Below are 24,182 nucleotides of genomic sequence, written 5' to 3'. Positions count from 1 at the left end.
GCGTGTACAAGCTGTTATTGAAATTACGAAATATTAACTTTCTGTTTGATAATGTTTAAAAATAATAAAATAATCGCAGATTAAGGACAAATACGGTGTTAAAATTTTCGAAATTCAATGTCCTTGTTACTAAATAATAATAACCACACCTAAAATCATAAACATCTGTGTTTTTTGAACACAAAGTGTGAAAAACACATTTTCCATAGGTGTCCCTATTAATATGGCAACCCACTGTAGGTCTGCAGATTTCAATGTGTGGTCTATTACTGTATCAAAATATAATACGTCAATAGGTTGAAATATAATACCTAAATACGAATATTATTCAACGAGTCCACGATTAGACCTATTGTTTAAGATATATTAACGCCTAATAAATAAAAAGGGTGAAGTGTTTACATTTCGTAAGCGACATTACACGTCTTTTGGTTATGCAACTCCTACTAGACTTTTTTTGGATTTTCCCATCCGAAACGGCCGATGACTAGCGCCAACGGACAATCAAATGTATCAATAGGACTAATTATATTTTCAACACCAACGAGCCAAACTTCCAACGTTATTAGGAGATTGTTGTTATATGTGTGGGGCGCGGGGCGCGGGGCGCGAGGCGCACGAGACATAATAAAGCAATGATCCGGGAATCACACGGTAAGGGGATTCCTTAATACGATTATGATCTATTTTTTGTTTGTTTTTGTTAGTTAGTGTCGTTTCAATCTCTTGAACGTGTGTTTTCATTGTACTTATGATGTGAAAATAGCATTTAATTCAATAACCAGATAAATTTATAAGGTTTTATTTATTTATAATATGAATTATAATAGTATAGTAACATAATACCTACAAAAATATTCTCCGACCTAATAAAATTATATCTAAATGTGTTACTAACAATAGAGTGAAGATATCATTTAAGTGCATACTAATATTTTTAAGTTTTAGCGAAGATTGACTTCACCAGTATAAATAAACACGTGAATAAATAAAATTGTTAAATTTAATAGATTCTTGTAAATACGAGGGTGATCTGAAAAGTTTCCGACCTAACAATGAAACAAGAATTTTTTTCTAAAGTTTTTTATTTATTTTTCTACATAGTCTCCTTGTAACTCCACACACTTCTCCCAGCGATGCTCCCATCTCTCTAATTCGTCCAAATAGTACTCGGCGTTTTTCTCTGTAAAATAATTGTTCGCAAAAGTGATTGCCTCCTGATTTGACGAAAATCTCTGTCCTCCGAGCGCAGTTTTTAGATTAGGGAACAAAAATAATTCGCTTGGGGCTAGATCTGGTGAGTAAGGCGGATGGTCAAGCAGTTAAAACCGTAATTCGTGGATTTTTGCCATGGCAACCGCTGAGGTGTGAGACGGCGCGTTGTCTTGGTGAAACAGGATTTTCTTTTTCTGCAAATGTGGCCGTTTTTCCGCAATTTCTGCCTTCAGCTTGTCAATTAATGATGCGTAGTTGGCTCCTGTAATAGTTTTTCCTTTTTGAAGATAATCAATTAGGATAACTCCATGACTATCCCAAAAAACAGTCGCCATCACTTTCCCAGCCGAGAAAACAGTTTTTGCTTTTTTTGGAGCCGGTTCTCCCTCTGCAGTCCACTGTTTTGACTGTATTTTTGTTTCGGGCGTATAATGGTGTATCCAAGTTTCATCGACAGTAATTAATCGGCGCCTAAACTCGGATTTATTGCGCCAACACAGCGTTGGAAATGTTCATTCGGCACCCAAAGCGCGGACAGCTTGATTTAATATGTGACAGATACGTTCTTTGGACATATTCATAACCTCTGCTATCTCTCTTACTTTAATTCAGCGGTCGTCTAACACTATTTGGTGAAGTTTAGCAATGTTATCGTCAGTAGTTGCAGTTTTTTGCACGTTCATCGTCTCCCAAGCTCTTACGGCCACGTTTAAATTCAGCTGCCCATAATTTCGCTGTGGTAAGTGATGGTGCAGAGTCCCCATACACAGAGTCCAACTCATCTTTGATTTGCGTAGGCGAATTACCTTTCAAAAACAAAAATTTAATTACAGTTCGATACTCAATTTTTTCCATTTTCACAAAAACACACAATTCGACTTACTCAAACTAAAAACTGCGCGTCCAAAATGGCCGAAACTTTGGTGAGTAACTGTCAAAAGATGCACAACTACATGCACTAGCTTTTATTGATGAGTACCGCCATCTTTGCGTTGAGGTCGGAAACTTTTCAGACCACCCTCGTATTTGTGATGAATCATATTCATCAGGTATGGAGAAAAAAATAGTCATATGAGTTAATAAATCACTAGAAATAATAAATTATAGGTGCGTCAACGTCGGCGTTATTTTCAACAGTTGAAAATCGTCAACGATAACGACGTTGGCGTTGGATAGAATTATCGTCAACGCACAGTACTGTGTGGTCAGCTATCTGTTTTCAGACTTCGGATCCTTCCGCAAGTGCCCAGGAAATTGGTAAAGTCATCACATCCGCGATGAATGGCTTCATAAAATCTAATGTTAAAGAAACCGGTGTGTGCTCAAAGCCGTTGTTCAGTCGTCAATGCTCTGAAGCAGTTCAACGAAAAAACGCAGCTTACCGAGCCTACAACACATCTCGAATATGGGAAAACAAATCAGCATATAACAAAATGGCAAAGAAGCAAGAGGATCATAAATAGGTCAAAATTTGATCAAAATCTGCAGATCAGCAAGGCGTGGCAGCAGAGTGTTCAGAGTGCTCAAAAGGTTACAATTTCTGCAAATCCAGTATGCCACCACTTTACCAGACCTGACGGCTCACTAGCAAACACCGCCACTAAAAATTCCAACTTATTAAACAAAATGTTTGCGGAAAACTCAATCCTCAATGATCGAGGTGCTGTGCCGCAATCGGTTCCTGTTAAAAAAGATGTTAACAAAGCTAGTGGGTCTGACGGAATACCTGCCTGGTATTTAAATTATCTCTGAAGTTTAGCTCTGTACCCTCTGGTTGGAAAAAAGCGGTCAAGGGTGACCGCTCCAACCCGACCAACTACCTCCCCATAGCAATCACATCAGTTCTATCCAAGGTGATGGAACGTGTGATCAACGACAAACTGTTCACATGCTTCAGGAAGTACAAAATAAGTAACGACCGTCAATATGGATCCCGATGGAACCACTCATGCGGTGATCTTCTCGCGTATGCGACGCATGTTTGGGGGCGGTGCCTGAAGTGTTACGGTGAGACCCAAACGGTTGAACTGGACATTTCCAAGGCCTTTGTCTGGATTTGGTACCGAGGACTTCTAACCGTATGCATGTGAATTGCCGACTATTGAGGTCCATTCAGATGGTCGCTGATGGTTTCACCTCTTCCTTATATTCAATAAATACTGGCGTCCCACAGGGATCGTGTCTCTGTCTCCGACTTGTTTTTGTTGCACATTAATGACCTTCTGTTGTGTGCACCAATTCATTGCCATGCAGATGACACTACAGTCCATGATAGCTTTTTGTTTGACAAGCCCCTACAGGATACATGAACTCCAACAGCTTGGAGGGCTTTGAAGCAGATAATGGATGGTTACCTTGGGATAAGAATAACCCAGTGGAATTTAATGTTTCAAAGACTTGATCATGTCTAAAAGTTATTTAAATGACAATCTAGTCTCCTTCGACGAAAGCAATCTTCCTAACATGCCTTCCATTACATGCTTGGTGTAACTCTAAGTGAGAGTCAAAGAGCCTCTCAGAAGTTGGGCGTACTGTACAGGGCCCACAGATACTGCAGATAGTACATAACTACTGACCCTGTACAAATAGCAAGTACACCTCACCCAAAATACCTGAAAGAAAACCTCGACTCTGTGGAGATATGGACGGTTTATTTGATAGATTTCCCTATCTTAACATACGGATTGCAATCTTCAGAGTGAAGGCGTCAGATAGGTATGCTGTCCTTATTCTACCAATCCACTTCAACTTTATCTATTCTATCATGTGTTTACATACCTCCAGGAGTCAATCACTCACAAAATATAAATGAATTCATGGATAAATTATGTGAACTTCGAGGACTACATCACGATGATCATTTTGTCATATCGGGTGATTTCAACTTACCACAAATTAACTAGTCTTTAAGTAATGGTAATAGTATGCAAATTACGAATGGCTATTAACTATCTGACACCCTTTCATTTACTTATCTATCACAGTACTGCACCTTTCCAAATAATAATCATACATACCTAGACCTTGTTTTTAGCTCGATCCCTGTAAATGTATCAAATACTGACCAGTATCTCATCCCTGAATGTAAACATCATAAAAGCATTCTTGTTGACATTAACATATCTCTGGAAACTCCTATGGTGGACAACAAACGAACAATTAATCTTTTTAGGAAAGCTAACTTTGAAATAATAAATAACTTCCTCAGTAGTATTGATTGGGATGCAGAATTTTGAAACCTATCAACCAATACTGCTATTGACCGCTTTTATGCAATTTTATATGAAATCATTCGATTAAACGTCCCATCAAAGGAAGTTCATATTAATAATTCTTATCCCTATTGGTTTAGTCCAGCCCTAATAAAACTGACTAAGGAAAAATATAAAGTGTTTAAAATGTGGAAAAGATGGTCCAATCCTTTAGACTACCATGAATTCTGTATCCTTCGATCAAGGCAAAAGAAATTGTCTAGAGAATGTCTTAACCTCTTAAGGACCACGCCCGAGTATACTCAGGCGGCTATTATGTGCCAGAATTTGGAATTCATACTAAAGAAAAATTTTAATTATTTTTTCACACTATGCACCACAACATCAATATTCAGTCCGGTTTTGGGTTTATATAATGGCTTTTATTTGAGGATATATATTATGAATAAATAAAATTCATTGATAAAAAAAAGGGGTTTTTTTTAGAACTAGAGAAAAATCACTTTTTCATCTCCATAAATGTTCTACTAATATCAGACAAAATGCGTTTATATTCAGAGCCTGTAGTATATTTAATAAGAATTTTAATGATATGGACATATTCACATGTAATTTAAGAACCTTTAAAAGATATGTAATAACTAACATTAAATAATTTTAAATATTCTTCTACTGGAAGTTATCATGTTATTGCTTTGAATCCTTTCCAGTTACTTACCTCCCAATTTATACTCATGTGTTCAATTTAGTTGTAGGTATACATTTATTATATTGTTATTATTGCTATTGTGTAGTGCTTTTATTGATTGCTGCTGTGTTGAAATTTTACAGTACATTATGTTTTGAATTTTAGCTATCAGTTAACTTTAAATTTTTGAAATTATTAGTTATTAGTATATCAGTTAACTTTAAATTTTTGAAATTTTGCTGGTTATTAGTTATTAGTATATCAGTTAACTTTAAATTTTTATTTATTTGTGTTCTTACATCTTCTATTATTTTTTATTTATTATTTACAATATTGTATTTTTTGTAAATCTCTCAGGCCACGGGTACAGAACCCTTAGCTTTTTTTTTAATATTCTTTATTATTATTATAATTTTAAGTGAAAATCTGTTATTGGATTTTATCTTTATTATTTAGTTTATTCTTATATATGTAAATAATCTGTTGATTTTCCCAAATAAATAAAATAAAATAAAAATAAAAAAATATCCAAACCAATTAATGATATTTATTATTTTTTCAAACTGTTCTCCCGAGATACAATTATATTTTGATCCAAGACTACAGAAATAATAATAATACAAACTCAAGGTGTAAACAATGCACTTGCCACAAATTGTCATTTCCTGGAGAGTCACATAGAATTAACCCAGGGATAATAGACAGGCAGGAATCTAGGTTAATTGATGTGAATAATAAAGAAAACGTAAAAACTCACGTCACAGGAGTGGTTGATGAATCTGGCTGCGTTTCCTTTCATGGTGGCGTCTACAACGAGGTGGTCGTCCACGCGGAACATGTAGCAGCCGTTGACGCCGCGACCGCCGCGCATGGCCTCGTACTTGCGTTCGCGCTGGTCGGCCAGCGCCGCACGTATGACTTCGCCCGCGTACTCTATAACCATCTCACCTGGAATGCAAAAAATACCAAACTAACCATCACGCCGTTTCACCGCAGGGGTGGCAGAGAGGACGGACTTCCAAACACCTCAGTCTTGGCACACACTTGTTGCTTTATTCACATTCATAAATCTACGTAATATTATAAAACAAAGCTATGAAAAGAGGTTATAATATGTCACCGGTCAGCGTACAAAATCCACTTTTTTGAGTAAAATGAGATTTTGGTTGAAATGTGTGTAAATCTTAATAGTTGCTACCAGCATGTAGCCAATATTTAAAGGATTAGTGTGTAAGTAATTACTCGCCAACCGGTTTCTCTTGACTCAAGCTTGATCTCAATGCATTATAAACCTTTTCCTTGCTTCTATAACAGTAAAAATTTAACAATCTTGTGGCCTTACTGCTGAGAGCTAACTTCAGTAATTATTTACCTACAACTACCGTTTTTATTATGCATTTAAAAAAAAAATCATTTGATCAACTTAATGACAATAAACGACAACTTTTTGCATTTACGATTTTGAAAAATATTGATATTTAATATTATTCACGTAAATAATAATTTACGACAAAATTTGCCATATAACACACCATTTTGACAGAACATCGCACATAATTCGCGTTTGTTTGTAGGCAGTGTAGAAAACATGAAAGACATAACCGGCATAATAGACAATTATTCGAGATCGCTGGCCACGCACCCGTTAATTATTAGGTGACCAAATTTGGTTTCTTAATATTTAAAGGGTTACTATGTTTTTTTTTTAAAAATAAAACGTTTTGATTTTAGGTTATGTTATTATAGGGTTGTTTAGGATAGGATAGGATAGGTTAGGTTTGGTTGGGTTATGATAGGTTTGGTTGGGTTATGATAGGTTAGGTTGTGTTATTATAGGTTAGGTTTGGTTAGGATGGGTTATTATAGGTTAGATTAGGATAGGTTAGGTTAGGTTAGGTTGGGTCATTGTAGGTTAAGTTAGGATAGGTTAGGTTAGGTTACATAGGATTATTATAGGTTAGGATAGGTTAGGTTAGGTTGGGTTGGGTTAGGTTGGGTTATTATAGGTTCAGTTAGGTTGGGTTACGCGATGTTCATATTGGTGTTCTGTCAAAATGGTGAGTCGTATGGAAAATTTTCTCGTAAATTATTATTTAAGTAAATAATATTTAATATCAATATTTTTCAAAATCGTAAATGTAAAAAGTTGTTGTTTATTGTCATTAAGTTGATCAAATGATTGTTTTTTTTTTAAAATGCTTATTAAAAACGGTAGTTGTAGGTAAAGTATTACCCTAACTTCCTAGTTTATCAGAAAGAGGTGGTTACAAGAGCAGCGGAGATTTTCAGTGAACTCCCAAACGGTAGCAAAAATGGAAAAGTCAAACATTCATTATAATATGACTACACTTTGAACAGCACGCCACATAAAACTCTTTACTCATATATTTTCCTGAAAATCTGTTCATCAAATCAGAACGCACATATGGACAGATAATTCCTATGAAATATTTTATAAGAACAATGTACTGTCTCATAGAATAAGAGGTACGTACCGCTCTACCTCCATATTCATATTTAGTCGCAATGCACCTTGGAACAAACATTGCGCTTGTGATGTCCGAGATTTTATAAAATTTGCCAAATGTCACTTTGGAATAAGGTGTAAGATGTGTACGCATCAGATGAAAGCAAAAACAATTAATTGACTAATTGAGAATGAGCACAACCGCCACCCCAAAGGAGTTGTTCGTTAGTTTAGGTTATAAATGAACTTACCGGCTTCAATATCTCTTCTGCAGAATAATCCTCTTCCATGGATGTGTGATCGATAAACTCCTACGGCTTGCTTGGAAGTCTCCTTGAGGTGTCGGAAACGCATCGCCATTGGTAATGTCGTACTTGTCAAACGCCTGAAATACAAATAAAATTATAGCACGAATAGCAGTTGCATAAATAGAAAATATTTCACTAAGAAACGTGAAATATTTGTATGTTTGTTATTAATAAGACATGTTGGCTTCCTCCTCCTTCTTTTTTTTTCTTTCCTTTATTCGTAAAATATATTTGTTACAATTTACAGTTTTTTACATGCTTTTCGACTACCACACTAGACACATGTCCGTATTTTGGTAGTCGAATTTGTATATAATTATATAAATGTAATACATGTTCCTTTGTTAATATATTATTTTGTTAAATGCAATGTATTTGTAAAATAGGTAATACTACTGGTTTTATAGTTAAGTAGATTTCACAAGAATAAACCAACCGTATTGCAAACTGTTGATTTTAATGAGATAAAATAAATATAAATGGGCAAATAAACAAATGACTTTACTTGTTGATATAATGAAAATAAAGATAAATTAATTAATTATTTTAATAAGAAATTTTAAACTGAATTTAACACATTTTGATCGGGCAGTTTTCGGCCGCGTACTAGTGCTGGTAACGGGTGATTTTTCGCGTAATTTCGCGCTAACGTAGACCTCTAGAAAAATTGCGATAACTTCAAAAATATTTGTTTGATTTCAATAATTCTTTTTGCAAATTATTTATTTTATTTCATTTTATTTTATTATATTTAGAAATGTATTTTTCATCGTTAAACTAGTGCAGAATTTCACATAAAGTAGGAAAGTTTTGAAAAAAATAATTATTTTTTTTCATAACATCCTTTATTTTACAAATTATACACTAAAAGTATTTCTAAATGTAAAATAAAAATTATTATTGCATGGCTACAACCCTACAGACGCTATATAGCGAAAACTCAAGTATATTGGAACCCGTATTTTAACGTGACCCGCGCTCCACTAACAATCTATCAAAAACGTATAAATACGTGAATCCGCTCTCTAGCATTAATTTGCTAAAAACGTATTAATACGTGATCCGATTACAATGTGTTAAATGAAAAAAAAGAATAATAAAGCAAATGAACTTAATTTAATGATGTCAGGCATTCTTTAAAATAGTTCCTTCCCTTCATAAATAACCAATTCTGAATATATAATATTAGGTACATGTTCACATACAGGAAAGGAGTTGAAGTAGGTGAATCTCATAAAAATAAAAATAAAGTAGGATAACAAATAAAAGTAATAGATAATGTTATGGATAATAGAAAGATTATCGATTGATATATTATTTGCAAGGTTATATTCTGTCTTTCCGTTTTTATATAAAATATTATTTGCTAAATCTGATCCGACTGTGGAGAAGATTAGTTGTATCTAGTGTTTGGTCTGCAATGGTTATTGTGCGGTACTTTTGTTGGTATAGCAAATCTCTTTGACAATATCCCAGATATGGTTATTCCCATTGGCAGCCTCCTTGATCTGTTTCCTATAATATTCGTCTCTAGCTCTGCAGATTATTTTTTTACAAGCATTTCTGTATCGTTTGTAAAATAGGAGAGATTCGTGATTATTGGGGTTGTTCACAAAGTTTATTACGCTTGTGAATACAGTGTAGGATGCCATTTGTTATCCAAGGCTTAAGTTTAATTTTGCGACTACATTGTTTGTTGTTAGTGTTGGATGTGGAACTTTTCAAATGGTTATGTATGGTGTCGATAAGAAATTCGCACGCTATGTTTGGCTCGGTGAGTTTATAGAAATTTGACTAGTTTTACTTGGAAACCAGTTTGAATAGAGTGTCATAACAGATTTTCTTCGTGGGTATTTTAGATGCAGGTAATTTTTTAATAACAATGAAAGGGCGGTTGATAGTGGCGTAGTGGTCTGTAACCGTGCATTGGTATACGAGAGATTCGGTATTCAATATACATTTAGCAAAAACCTGGTCAATGCAACTGACGCACAATTCTGATACCCGAGTGGGGGCCGTAATAGCCGGAATAAAACCTTGTAGAGTTAGTAAGTTCATGTACTCATTTGCTTGGGGATGCATCGTATTTATGATATTAATATTAAGGTCACCAATAATTAGAACATTTTCACGATCACTCATACACGATAAGGATTGATTAAATGAGTTTAAGAATGGTGTTATATTAGACGCACTCGGTGATCGGTATATAGATAATATCGTTACACTATTTTCTATTTCAAGTTTAACCCTTTAAGACCGTATGTATGTTCAAACGAACACTAACTTTGAGAATTATTTTTTCCCAAACTACATCGAATAAAAGACTCGGGTTTTTGTTTTCTAATACCTGGCAATCTTCTCTGTGGCGTCTATTTTTGTCCGCTATGTTGTCACTAGTTATCCCGCCGAAAATATCAACAACATTTTGACAGTTCGCATGCTTTCGGCGCTTCGAATTCCTCTCGCTATTATTTGCATCATATAAGGTGAGTTATCCATTGTTTTTACTCAATTTACATTTATTTTGTTGCCCAAAGGCGCATTACAAAATAATAAAAATAGATACATCCATCTTACAAAGATATTTACGAGAATATTATAAGTGAAAAAGCATGTTCGGTCAACCTAACATTCGGTTTCAATGGTAGTTTTTTTACGAATATGGCGAATTTTTCTTTATTATTGTCATTCAAAACCATTTAATTTCAGTATGTATTTTAGCACAAATATTATTTGTTAATGCATTATTGATTTGTCATTATATTTTATGTGGTGTTTTACAATTTACAGATGAATAACGGTCTCAAAGATATTGAAATAGCACTTTTGCTAGAAGGAGATGTGTCTGACATAGAGCTGGAGCCGGATGAGGAAGAAGACGAAATCCAAGACCTTTTTCACGCAGAAGAGGGCTATGTTGATCATCAAACCCTCCAACGTGAAGTTGGGATGGGCTTTGAAGTCATAGTAAGTCATGAAGTCTTTAAAATCCACATTTAAATGCATATTTATGAAACCGTATTATCCATTAATTTTATCTTATGTTCAAAACATAAAATTTTCTATTTTCAGGACACTGAAGTGGACAGTCAGGAAGAGGATCCTCCCCTGGACATGGATGAGGCAGAGCCCACCCAGGAAGCAGACAACGTTGCCCCAGAGGCAGTTGCGAGGGCTGATGTACGCTGGCGACATCGAGATTTGGAACCGGTGAACTCTGAATGCATAGTCAACTTTTCTGAACCGAGTGAAGTAATAACAGCTCTCCAATACTTCAAGTATTTCATTGATGATAAAATTATTTTAAATATGGTGGAACAGACCAACCTTTACTCTGTTCAGAAAAGTTGCAGGAATGTTTGCACCTCAAGTGAGGAAATGGAAAGGTTTCTCGGCATGCATATTTTGATGGGTATGTTTAGGCTTCCTCAGATTCGCCAATATTGGCAAGAGGGACTTAGACTACCCATGATATGTGATGTGATGTCGAGAGACCGATTTATCAGCCTCAGGAAATATTTACACCTAAATGACAACACAAACTGCGTGCCCAGTGGTCAACCTGGGCACGATAAACTATTTAAAGTTCGTCCATTTATAGATGCTCTCCGTCACAACTTATCTGTGATCGAACCAGAAGAATTCAACAGTATAGATGAAGCCATGATCCCATTCAAAGGGAGGAGCATTTTAAAGCAATATATGAAAAATAAACCCCATAAATGGGGGATTAAAATGTTCGCCCGAGCAGGAGCAAGTGGCTTCGTTTATGACTTTGAAGTCTACACGGGCAAAGACACCAATGTGGGTGAGAGGACTTCACTGGGAATAAGTGGAGATGTTGTTGTACGACTCTGTAGAGGCATTCCCCAAAATGCGAACTTCAAGGTTTCGTTCGACAACTGGTTTACCTCTCACTCACTTATTTCTAAATTGAAATCTGTAGGCATATGGTCCATTGGCACTGTTCGTAACAACCGACTACGGGGTTGTACCTTTAAAACAGACCGTCAGTTGAAGGAAGAGGGCCGTGGGTCATATGACTACAGGACTGAGATTGAATCTGGTGTGTTTGCCCTGAAATGGTTCGATAACAGAAATGTTCACTTCGCATCTTCATACGTCGGACGAGAACCAGTTGGTACCGTCCGTCGGTGGTCGAAGACTTCCCGCTCCTACATAGACGTACTATGTCCTGCCATCGTGGCTCAGTACAACAGGTTCATGGGTGGTGTTGACCTCAACGACATGTTAATTGCACTATACCGGACGGATATCCGATCGAAACGCTTCTATTTGAGAATAATTTTTCACCTCGTTGACATGTGTGTGGTGAATGCATGGCTATTATACAGGCGTCACTGCACACAAAAAGGTGAGAAATATAAAACTCTGATAGTGTTTCGATCGGAGATTGGGCGTGCCCTAACTTCCAGCAGTGCAATCAACCCACGTCGGAGAGGTCGACCCTCAAATGAATCGCAGGAAGAACCGACGACGTCTAGTAGGCATCAGGCGAGACAAGTCAGACCTGTTGATGATGTGAGGTTTGGTGGTTGGGGGCATTTTCCTGAGTATGTTGAAAACCCCTTGAGGTGCAAACACTGTGTCAAAGGCATTATTCAGGTCAAATGCCAACGGTGCCAGGTACATCTATGCTTTACACCTACTCGCAACTGCTTCAAGGACTTTCATGCAAGGCCTGAGTTCCATCATTGACCAAAATCTTTTTTTTTTGTTTATTTCAATTATGTTTCTTGTTCACTATATATGTTTTTAAATCTTTCATTAAAAATGTTAAATTTAATAATAAAAATACTTTTAGTATGTATTTGTAGGGAGTATATTTTCCGATATAAATAAAAAAACTGCCCTTTGATAACTAATGTTTAGTATTCAACCTAACATAGCATAACTTCTATTTTTGTTTCTTTCATAAAATATGTTAATTTTCATTAAATAAAATCCATTTTTGTATGTATTTGTGGTTATTATTCTTTTCCCATGCAAATATAAAAGTACCCTTTGAGACCTAATGTATGTTCAACCTAACATAGCATTACTTCCAAAACTTATTAAAAAAAAAAAAAAAAAAAAATTCCAAAAAATTATAAATAATTCCCAGAGTTGTAATCAAGCCTCAAATATTTTTTTAGACTGCCAGTTTTAATTCAGGTCTGAAAGGGTTAAGACAATTTGAATTTGTGATTGAGATTTCTTCAACAGTGTTGTATGTGATTTTTAATGTATATGATTACGCCATCATTTTGAGATTTATTATTCTGTGTGCTGTATTGATTATATTCTTTTATAGTTTTTGGAATAAAGTTATCTTTGATCCAGCATTCGGTCAGAATAAGTAAGACAAAATCTGAATCAAGGTCTGTGAGTAGTATAAGGAGTTCATGGAAATTTTTATTAATTGATCTGATATTCATGGAGAATATTTTAAAGTTTGATTGATTTAAGATTTGTCGAACTTTTATAGCACTATTTGTTTCGGTACATGGAATCTGTGAGATGTTGTCTAATACATGTGTTAAAAGTGTAGTTCGGTATTGGTAACAGTAAATTAATAACATAGTAAGTAAAAAAGTATATACATATATACAGTGGTACCTCGACATACGAGTGCCCCAACATACGAGTTTTTCGAGATACGAGCCGGCGAGCGAGTGATTTTTTGCTTTGAGTTACGAACGAAATTCGAGATACGAGTTCGGTTTAGCAGGTCTGCCGGTAGCGCGCGTGCGCGGCCACCACCACCACGGCCAGTGAATCAGTTAGCAGCGTGCTCCCGCTGTGATAAGTTGTGTTCGCGTTTTGTGTTGCGTTTACATTTACATTTATAGTTGTAGTTCATTTATTTTTATAACCATGGATCGGAAGAAAGTTTGTGAAAAGTCAGGTGCTAAGAAAAAGATGATGAGTATTGAATTAAAACGTGAAATTATAGCAAAACATGAGCAAGGTGTTGGAGTTGTTGACTTGTCGAGGCAGTATGGGCGTAGTACGTCCATGATATGTACTGTGCTTAAACAGAAAGAGTCGATAAATAGTGTAATGCCGGCTAAGGGCCTTACGATAATTTCCAAGCTTCCCTTCATGAAAATACGGAGAAACTGCTGATGGTGTGGGTGATAGAGAAGCAGCTCCAAGGAGATACCTTGACGCAGACCATCATTTGCGAGAAGGCAAGAGCGATCTACGGAGATTTGCTGAAGCAAACCCCGCAGACTTCCATCGACGAGGCATCGGAAGAGTCATTTAAAGCCAGCCGGGGATGGTTTGAGAATTTCAAAAAGAGGACCGGTATTCACTCCGTTGTCAGGCATGGTGAGGCAGCAAGCTCAGATATGAAGGCAGCTGAGGATTACATTAAAACGTTTTCCGATCTAATAAAAATCTCTCAGCAAGTCTTCAACTGTGATGAGACAGGACTGTTCCGAATAGAACATATATAACGGCAGAGGAGAAGATGATGCCTGGCAACAAAACAAAGCGAGTGGCGACTGCAAGATCTAGCCTCTGCTCGTATACCATTCGGAAAACCCCAGAGCATTTAAGTCACTGCAAGTTATGTGGAGGTCGAACCCGAAGGCATGGGTCACCGGGAAGTTCTTTGTGGAGTGGGTAAACCTGGTTTTCGGCCCTTCTGTTAAGAAATATCTACAGGAAAAAAACCTACCCGTGCAAGCCCTTCTCATCCTCGACAATGCCCCTGCTCATCCACCAAACCTCGAAGATGACATCCTCGAGGAGTTCAAATTTATAAAGGTTCTCTACCTACCACCCAACACCACTCCTATCCTGCAGCCCATGGATCAGCATGTGATTTCTAATTTTAAGAAGCTATACACCAAGCATCTGTTTCGGCGCTGCTTTGAAGTGACGGTGAACACAAACCTCACCCTTCTAGAGTTCCGGAAGGACCACTTTAATATCGTGATTTGCCTGAAAATTATCGATCAGGCCTGGCTGGGTGTTACAACGAGGACCTTGACCTCTGCATGGAAAAAGCTGTGGCCTGAAGCTGTAGCTGAAAGGATCTACGAAGAATTGGAACCCGGTATGTCAGTAGAGGAGGAGATTGTGTCTCTGGGGAAATCCATGGGTCTAGAGGTGGAAGAGAGAGACGTGAACCAACTCGTTGAGGAGCACATCCAGGAACTGACGACTGAGGAGATACAAGGGTTACAGTCACAGCAGCATACGGATGTTATGCAAGAAATTGGTTTTGAGGAGTCAGAGGAGGAGGAGGTTATTTCTACAAGTGAGATAAAGGAGATCTTAGGAATGTGGGAGAGAGTTTGACAGTTCGTGGAAAAGAAACACCCAGAAAAAGTTGCAACAGGTCGTGCATCTGATCTTTTTAATGACACTTCCCTAACTCATTTCCGGAACATTCTGAGAGGGAGGAAGAAACAAACCTCCTTGGACATGTTTTTTTCTAAACGGCTTACAGGTGAAAGCGAGAAAAATGTAGCGAAAAAGGCAAAGACCAGTAAGGATATTTAATTTATTTATTTACATTCTCTTTTTTGTTTTTGTACAATAAATATTTGTCATTTATAAATACGTTTTTATTATTAAAAACCACGTAACAAAAGTAACTGGGGTGTCATTTTGGGGGTTGGAACGGATTAATGGTAGTCTAATTGTTTGCTATGGGGAAATCTGCATCGATATACAAGTAATTCAAGATACGAGCAAGGTTGCGGAACGAACTAAACTCGTATGTCGAGGTACCACTGTATATAATATATATATCCCTCTACATTTGTTACGTCCGACCCCTAAAAACTCCATAGCATTGTAGCGTCCACCGACTTACAGCGTCCGATATACGGACGCTACAATGTTTTGACGTCAAAATTGGCCAGAACGATGCTTACCCCATGTAGAATCGTATGGCAAAAATTTTTGTGGAAGCAAAAAATCTCTCAGAATGTCTGGAAACGAATATTGAACTTTTGACATTTTGCTGACAGGTTCGCTACACGATGTTTATATAAAGCAGTGTATGTTTTTATTCATTTCTACGATCTTGCCGCGTCCACGAAGTAATATAATTTTCGATACATAACGACGATCGTGCTGCGTCTACGCATTACATCGATAGTATTGCGTCCTCGAGACCGATTACGAGTAGATATTATTTTATATACATAACGACAGTCGTGCTGCATCCACACATTACGTCGATAGTATTGCGTCCCCATGGCCGTTCGCGAGTAGATATTATTTTGAATACATTACGACAGTCGTGCTGCGTCCACGCATTATGTCAATAGTACTGCGTCCCCGTAGACTCTCATGAGAATATACTATTTTTTAACACATAATGAAAATCGTGCTGCTTCCATGCATCACGTCGATAGTATTGCGTCCCAGTGAACGATCATGAGTATATATTATATTGAATATACAACGAATGCTGCATCCACGCATTACTTAGATAGTATTGCGTCCCCGTGGCCGTTTGCGAATATATACATTGTTATGTATTGTTTGACCCCTTGGTGAAGCAAAACGCCAGATTTGACAACATTCAGTTCACTTACAACGATGCCACGTAGCGCTCAGAACTAAAAAGCACCCTGCGCGGGTGGACATATTTGTAAGATGGTTTACAGTGGACGGTAAATTGATGTCCCGACCTAAAAATGTCCGAATGCCCTCTGCAATGGAGCGAACTGGCGCGTTATGAAATGATACATTTTTATTAAGGATATCGTTGTAAAAAAAAATTGTCACACGCCTGCGCCCAGTAGGTACTTTTGTATACAAGATGCAACAAGATATTCATTCAAACTTCTCACTATCAATAGACAGTTTGTTGTCAGGTCTGGTGTGTTTCTGGATGCCAAAAAAATAAAACATATATATATATACATATATTTTTTATATATACCGCACAAGAGTCTCAACCGCTCCTGTCTGGAACAGCGAGACTGTGGCATCCCCAATCTGAGTACTAGGGTGAAGGTATTGGGGAGGGGAAGAAGAAGGGGAAGAGAAATGTGGAAAAGTATCTGGCTATTTAGATCTGGTCGCCAAACACGGCAAAAACTTAAATAATAAACAAAAATTGAAATAACGTTTCGATTCGGAATGGTGGTCTGACACCAAGGCGATACTGAGAGTATATTTCACTCTGGAACGTGTCGCAAACACACTTTATATTATTTTTAATGTATTAATTATGAAATTACACAAACAAATAAAAAATTATTTGCGCACGCATGGTTTGACCGTCAGATTACGGGCTTCGGATTGCGAGTCGAGAGTATTACCCCTCGACCACAGATACTGTAATTAATTAATTAATTTACTATGAACGTGAAAACTTTACTAGAAGAGTAAGAAATATTTTTTGTTGTTTATTTATTTGTTTATTTATTTATTACACCTAATGGACTTTTACATTCTAGTTTAATAGTTAAGCATCGCAGTTATTATAAATTCTTCAAAATTATAGAAACAAAATACAATGAAAAAAAATAATTAAAAATAATAATTGGTGAAAATGATGAGAAGTCTCACATAAGTAGATATTCAAAATAAACAAAAGATTGCAAAAATTATAGATGTCTATTTGTGTCTAGATATATAAAAGAATTGAAATAAACAATATTTACATAGATTATTTTTAAGGTGAAATATATCTCCCAGATCAGAATAAGTAATGTAATCCTGAGAGGTTATATAATACAAGGGGCATAACAACGGCCTCAATGTGCCTAAATTATTGAAGTCTTTTGAAACTCTCAAAACAAATCCAAGAGTCTTAAGGGCCTTATATACGGAAAACTTAAAAATGAAATCGACATTCAAAACGCCATGTAACATACAAATAATATATACTCGGACGCAAGAATAAATTATTCAGTATGGACGTGAAACCTTTATTAGAAGAGTTAGCAATATACGGAAGACGTAAAAATTAAATTAGAGTGAAAGGACGTGAAACCTATATTAAAAGGAACCTACAATATACAAAAAATATACTCCCGGACGTGAGTATATATGTGGCGCAAGAAATGTATGAAAGTATAATAAACATCAAAACCTGCATTATTATCAATATTTAAAAAATATGATATTAGCGATTATTGTGAGCAATACATAGTGCAATATTCACAAAAACAATCTAAAAAAAGAACTAGAAGTGCTGGACGCCCAAAGACGGATTTACGCACGGAAGCAATAAATGTAGTGGGACCTATATATATAGTGTTGGTTGCAGAATGACTCAAATAAATAAAGTATATGATGGGAGTATCATTTAGGAAAATAGATTATTATCATTAGATTTAGAAGTATGAGTAGGGATGGCAAAATTTCGTTTTAACTAAAAACGCGAAAAAATATTTATGGTTCGAAAATAGGGCATTTATAAGTTTTCTTTGCGTTTCAAGGCATTTGAAAGTGTTTCCAGTGATTTCTATTTCGTGAATTAATGCAAAAAACGTGATTTTGGCCGTATTTCAGCTAAATTATTCTATTTAGCGAAATAGGCGCGAATTTCCCGAAAATACCGGGTATTGACTGACAGGCGTACGAGAATGAAGGAGCCCACTATTGAAACGTGCGCAATGCTATCATTCAATCAGTAAAGTGCCATTTCCGTTGTTTTTTGTATTTACCTGTATTTCAAATATGCCTACTTTATTTCATTGTTGGAAGCCTGTCCTACCTCTTTTTACAATTTTGTTACTATTTTATCTGTAAATATTTAATATTTTGAATTTATACTGTACGCTGAATTTAAACGCTTTCCGAGAATATAGCATATTTCAGAAGTCAAAGAACCATACAAATTGGAGAAGCTGATACTGTAATATTTAGTCCAGTACAACTAAAGAAGAATTGAGAAAAATGCATAAGGAAGGTAGTTTTATGTGAATGTGCAGGGAAAAGTATTATGCCTACTTTATTTCATTTTTGGAAGCCTTTCCTACGATTTTTTATAATTTTGTTACTATTTTATGTGTAAATATTTAATATTTTTGTACTGTAGGCTAAAATTGCTTTTTGACATTACACAATTTGTGCGAATAAATTACGCCTATTGATGTTGATCACAATCTGCATTTGTTGTGTTTGTGTTCGACCCGTACTTAAAGTTTCCTTTCTAATTAATTTAATATTAAAATTAATTATTTATGATCTTTCACATGCAAATGAAGGTTAAACATATATTTTACCAAAAATACTTAAAATATGCGCTAAAAACATTCAGGAAATACATTTTTTTCTATTTTGCTACAAAACGCTAAATTATGCCTCAAAATGCTACAAAACGCTAAATTTCCAATTGTTAATGCTAAAAAATCTGAATTAATGTTAAATTTTGCCATCTCTAAGTATGAGGCATAAAAGTTGAACTTATATAAAAGCAAAGACAATAATATAAAAATATGTATTTGGTCGTGTTTAAACTACGGGTATGGTTTATGAGGAAATTATAATTGCCATTTAAAATTGAGAAGGTATTATATAACACATATGTAGGTGTGAGGGCGTATGAAATATAATAAGGGAACAAAAAATTTAGCGTAATGTATGGGAGACATACATCCTATATGAGAGACATACATAATATAAGCTTGCCAAAAATGTGAAGAATTAAATTAAGAGAATTACGCTCCAAAGAGGTCGTCATTGGAGTAATATTGATTTTATAAATGATTGTGTTGCGAGGGTAAATATTATGTAGAAATAGTTAAAGATATTCATATTTACAAACAGATGTTCATTATATTTAGTTTGTTGATGGCATTTCGGGTAATGACAGCAGCAATCGATCTTTGTTTCATTGACGAGTATTGCAGGCGTTCCGAAGGCCGTACGCATTTATATTTGTCCTTGTTTAATCCAGGCGTATTTAAATTTGTTGTCTCTTGTTGCCTTACGGGCCAGGTACCATAGATGTTTGGCTCCAAAAGTCAGGTGTTCGGAAACGTAAACTTTCGAGCTAGTGCCAGCAATTCTCAGTTTTAGTGTATTTCATTTTTCGGCTGGACTGGATGTATGTTTGTCTGCTTGTTGTATGTTTTGACATCGGAAAGAAGTTGGTCGCAGTCCATGTTAGTTTTGAATTTGAAGATGATGGGTTTTGTTCCTTATTAGTTCTTTGAGAAATTCGGTAAGCTGCTTCAACTTATATATATAGTCCTATTGTATATTATATATATATAGTTGATACCATATTTTTCCCAATCTAGTTTGCGGAAGATACTTTCTAGAGCAGCTGAGAACAATTTTGGTGATAGAGGGTATATAGAGGTGAGTATAATAACTATAAATATAATAACTACTACAATAATCTCCCTTCCGAATTGCGCTGTATTACGAACCAACAAGAACAAATAAATAAAATCCAACTTTTTTTCCAAAAAAACTTATAGTAAAAAAATATATATATATATTATTTATATATAGTTTACACATAACCAGTGGCGGTTTTCTCTAAAGTGCGTTTGTGCGGCGAACCCCCATTAAAAAGATGAGAAAATAAAACAAACTTGTTTTATAATAATATAAGCACATTATAGATAGCACGCTATTAAAATTTCGCCTTCAAAACCCGCGCCACCGAAAAATACGATACATATTCCAACTTTGTGCGAGTTGTAATCCGCGCCAAACTCTTCATACAAAAGAATTTTAGCCGGTACATACCCTATGACGGTGACATATACAAAATTTGGTCTTTCTTTGCAAAAGTAAGACAAATTGTGTGCGCCGAACACGCGTTATGTTATCACGTGACCTCCGAACATTGACGAATGTAACCGAAGAAACCCGAGAACTTCGCGGTCGACGTTTGAACTTTGAACCATAGGGAAGCAAGTGTTATTTTTTATGTTATATTATGGTATTTAACTTTGTAGTCATTTTTGTACATATTTTTGTTTTCTTGTTTCTGCATTTCTCCAACCGTTTGCTTATGGCATTTGCAAATCTACTACCTATTGAAGTAGACTTAGTAAATTTATTTCGTGCCACCTTTATTTGTTTTTTTTTTAATGTTTTAAATATCTATTATATATTCTACGAAATTATTCTTCTCGAAAAAACAATAATAATTAGCAACATACATTGAGTGCTATAAAAACATTAAACAATTTAATTCCTATAAAACTTTTCTCATTATCTAATATTTGTGTCTAGTGTAAAGTGATTTAAAAACAATAATATGTAGGTACCCCTCCCACTAACTTTATTTAAGTTGTGTGACTGCTGCCGTATTCGACTATTTGACGAAGGACAACAGTAAGTAAATTTTAATTAGATATGTTTATCTTCTCTTGAATTTCTGAACCCCCTGATAACCTTTCCTCATCTGTGATGTGTATTTACTACACATTGCTTCTAATAACTTTAATAACTCTATAAATATAATAAATTCTGGGTTCAGATTTTAGGTATTCCTTCGTTATACATTTATGAACTGAATTAAAAAATAATATATTACATAGTTTTCAAATTCAATTAAAAATCAGAGTTTTTTGTTAAAAATCGGGAACAAATACACCAATACAATCAACCGTGTGATACTAAATACGCGAAGAGTGGGCGAGGAAATGATACGCTATTGATGTCCCGCTTTAATTTGCTCTGCGGTAACATGAGACATCCACACTTCTGCAGATGTAGTTTTTCATTTAGACCATCGATACCTACGACCGCACAGCTGTGTTTGTGCCAGCTGCCAGCTGCGCCGCTACTCGCTAGTCAGTTGGTCGCAGTTGGCCGCGAACCGTCGATAGATGTGGACCCCTCGCACGTTTCTTTAGCATCTGCCGATGGTTTTTTCATGTTTTCAGCAATTAAATTACAATTATTATCACTTTTGATATAAAATATAATAAACATAATCGATTAGCTATGAATATTCATATTTTTCCGATATTAAATCGCTTATTTTGAGATGTGTATTGACTACACAGCACCGTAACGCGTGTATTTTTTTAGCACAGTAAGGGAAAGGTTAAAAAGACCACGAACCGCCACTGCACATAACATAATATTATAACATAGAATCTAAGTAAGAATCGTGGCTCCCTTATCAGGCACAAGAGCTCCTCTTTTCTGATAAGGTATACATGACCAATTATGAACCTAAATATTATATTTTGCAAAATATGTATGTATTAATGTAACCCATATGATCTATATTAAAATAATAAAAAATAAAAAAATAAAAATCTTTATATTGCTTACTAATTTTCAATATCGTTTCTAGAATTTTATTATTTTGTTTAATAATAGCGTTTTGAGATTGAAGGAGCACGTTTGAATTATACACACTCAAATCGCTCGAGTTCTTGATGGTATCCTTGTTTTGTTTATTGGCTACTACTTCTAATGGTTTGCCATCACTGCCTGTCATCGAATTGATGCACTGCTTGCATTTTTGCTGAGCGCGTTGTTCTTTGGTGAGGCGGCGGTATGTGTTCTCTGTCATGCCAGCAGTGGAGGTGATATATCCCTTTGCACTTTGAGCTAACGAACATAGAATCATCGGAGAGAATGTTTTCTGGGCAGGCACGGCACTCACTCATATTGAAGTTAGAGGTATGACTTTTGGTGACTGATTATTAAATTTATATTAGGGTTATTTTTAGTGTATTGCGCCTGTCTGCTGTAATGTCCGCAATAGGGCTAACTTTCTTGGCTTGTTTGTTGTCAAATGAAATAGCGGCGATCCATATCGAAATTTACACTGTTTATATTTCTATTAATTGGACAATGTATACACTGTTTTTTGTGTTGAATGTTCCACCGAAGTGGTATAGACACTGCTTCACTGATATTAGTTAAGTGTTGACTTCGGTTTCAGAGATTCTTATGAATGTCTATATTCTTCGTTTAGTCACTATGTATGAGATTTTTAGAGGCTGAAAAATCCGAAAAAATACACTAATTTGAATTAGAACTAGGCACAGTCGATGCGCGATATTGGATTTAGTAACTTCAGCAATTTATGGTTCGATCACTTTAACTTTTTCTGTGATAATCTAGGAGATGACAGTGGCACGACACTTTGTTTTGGTAGGTAGTTTGGTTGAATTTCTTGAACCAATGTCTCAGACAGCCTTACAGTGTCCATCGTCGGGACAGTTGAGTTGTTTTGTTCTAGTGAGATTATGCCCAAACTTGTGAAAGAAATGTTTGTTCTTAAAATGTAAATAAGGCAAGGCAAAAACTAAGCAAAGAGTTGTGCTACGTGTACATCCGCGAGACGAACTTCAACCTATGGTGCGAAACGCCGCTTGCAGTTGATTCGTACCTTTCACGCAATTCGTGGTACAGTTCGCAAAAGTATACGTACCCTTACAGAGTGCGAAATGAATGTTGTGCCTACCTCGAGACGACACCTTCGGTGTCCATGAGCGGCAACGGGGGCTCCCGGTGTGCGGAGGCCAGCCAGCTGAAGGTGTCAGTGCAAGGGGCGAAGCGAGGGGCGGGCCCCGCCCTCGCGCAGCCCCACACGCTCTCGCGCAGGCTCTCCCCCTCGGGCTCCCAGGCCGGCTGGAGTTTGCAGCCGTGCTTGGCGCGGTACTTGGCGCATCTGCTGGCCTGGGGGGAAGTGAACATTTAACGGGGGCCATTCAGATGTCGTAAAAGTAGATTTCGTATGATAGTGGATTTGACTGACGAACAAACTCCAACTTAAATTTCAAGGGACCGAGAAAACGTAAACGTAACATGCTAGATTACATCTTTGGTCACAATATTAGTGAAACCTGCAAAAAACATTCTTAATTTTCTTATGCAAGAAACATCTTCAAGATATTTAGCTTGTTTACTAAAAGTATACTAACTCTCTGCCTTGCAACAGCAACAGGTACAGGTACCCTCCCTAAAACTCCAGAACTAGTGCGTTGGGAGTGAAATAACTCTCTGCCTTGCAACAGCAACAGGTACAGGTACCCTCCCTAAAACTCCAGAACTAGTGCGTTGGGAGTGAAATAACTCTCTGCCTTGCAACAGCAACAAGTACCCTCCCTAGTACTGCAGAACTAGTGCATTGGGAGTGGAAAGTAGAAAAACAACACTTATTGTATTATATTACGTACTTACCTACAATTTCTTTGGTAAAATTAAAATTATACAGCCAATCTTTTTATTAATATCATACAAAAGCCGTGTGATTTCTAACATGAGACTTCCACATTGATAACGATGAAAAAATGGATGCACTTGAGTGAATTTGGTCTTTTGTAATGTTTACAAAGGAATTATTAGCAAAAATTGTGTTCAGAAGTTAGTGTGAA

At 36.1% G+C, this 24,182-nt stretch overlaps 1 protein-coding gene across 1 annotated transcript in view; it reads right to left on the bottom strand.

Moving 5' to 3' along the window:
* The window catches only part of trx (histone lysine N-methyltransferase trithorax), a 47,682-nt gene that overhangs the window by 7,314 nt on the left and 16,186 nt on the right, over positions 1-24,182 (bottom strand). The window contains exons 10-12 of the mRNA XM_089640526.1: positions 23,270-23,484; positions 7,834-7,967; positions 5,873-6,063 (exon numbers count right to left, since the gene is read on the bottom strand). Coding sequence (XP_089496652.1) covers positions 5,873-6,063; positions 7,834-7,967; positions 23,270-23,484 — 540 coding nt within the window. The remainder of the gene's footprint in view (positions 1-5,872; positions 6,064-7,833; positions 7,968-23,269; positions 23,485-24,182) is intronic.

This window comes from Hesperophylax consimilis, chromosome 15 (assembly GCF_061612785.1).
Source record: "Hesperophylax consimilis isolate HC1 chromosome 15, BYU_Hcon_1.0, whole genome shotgun sequence".
NCBI classification, from domain to species: Eukaryota; Metazoa; Arthropoda; class Insecta; order Trichoptera; family Limnephilidae; genus Hesperophylax; species Hesperophylax consimilis.
This window is presented reverse-complemented; position numbering and strand designations above follow the sequence as displayed.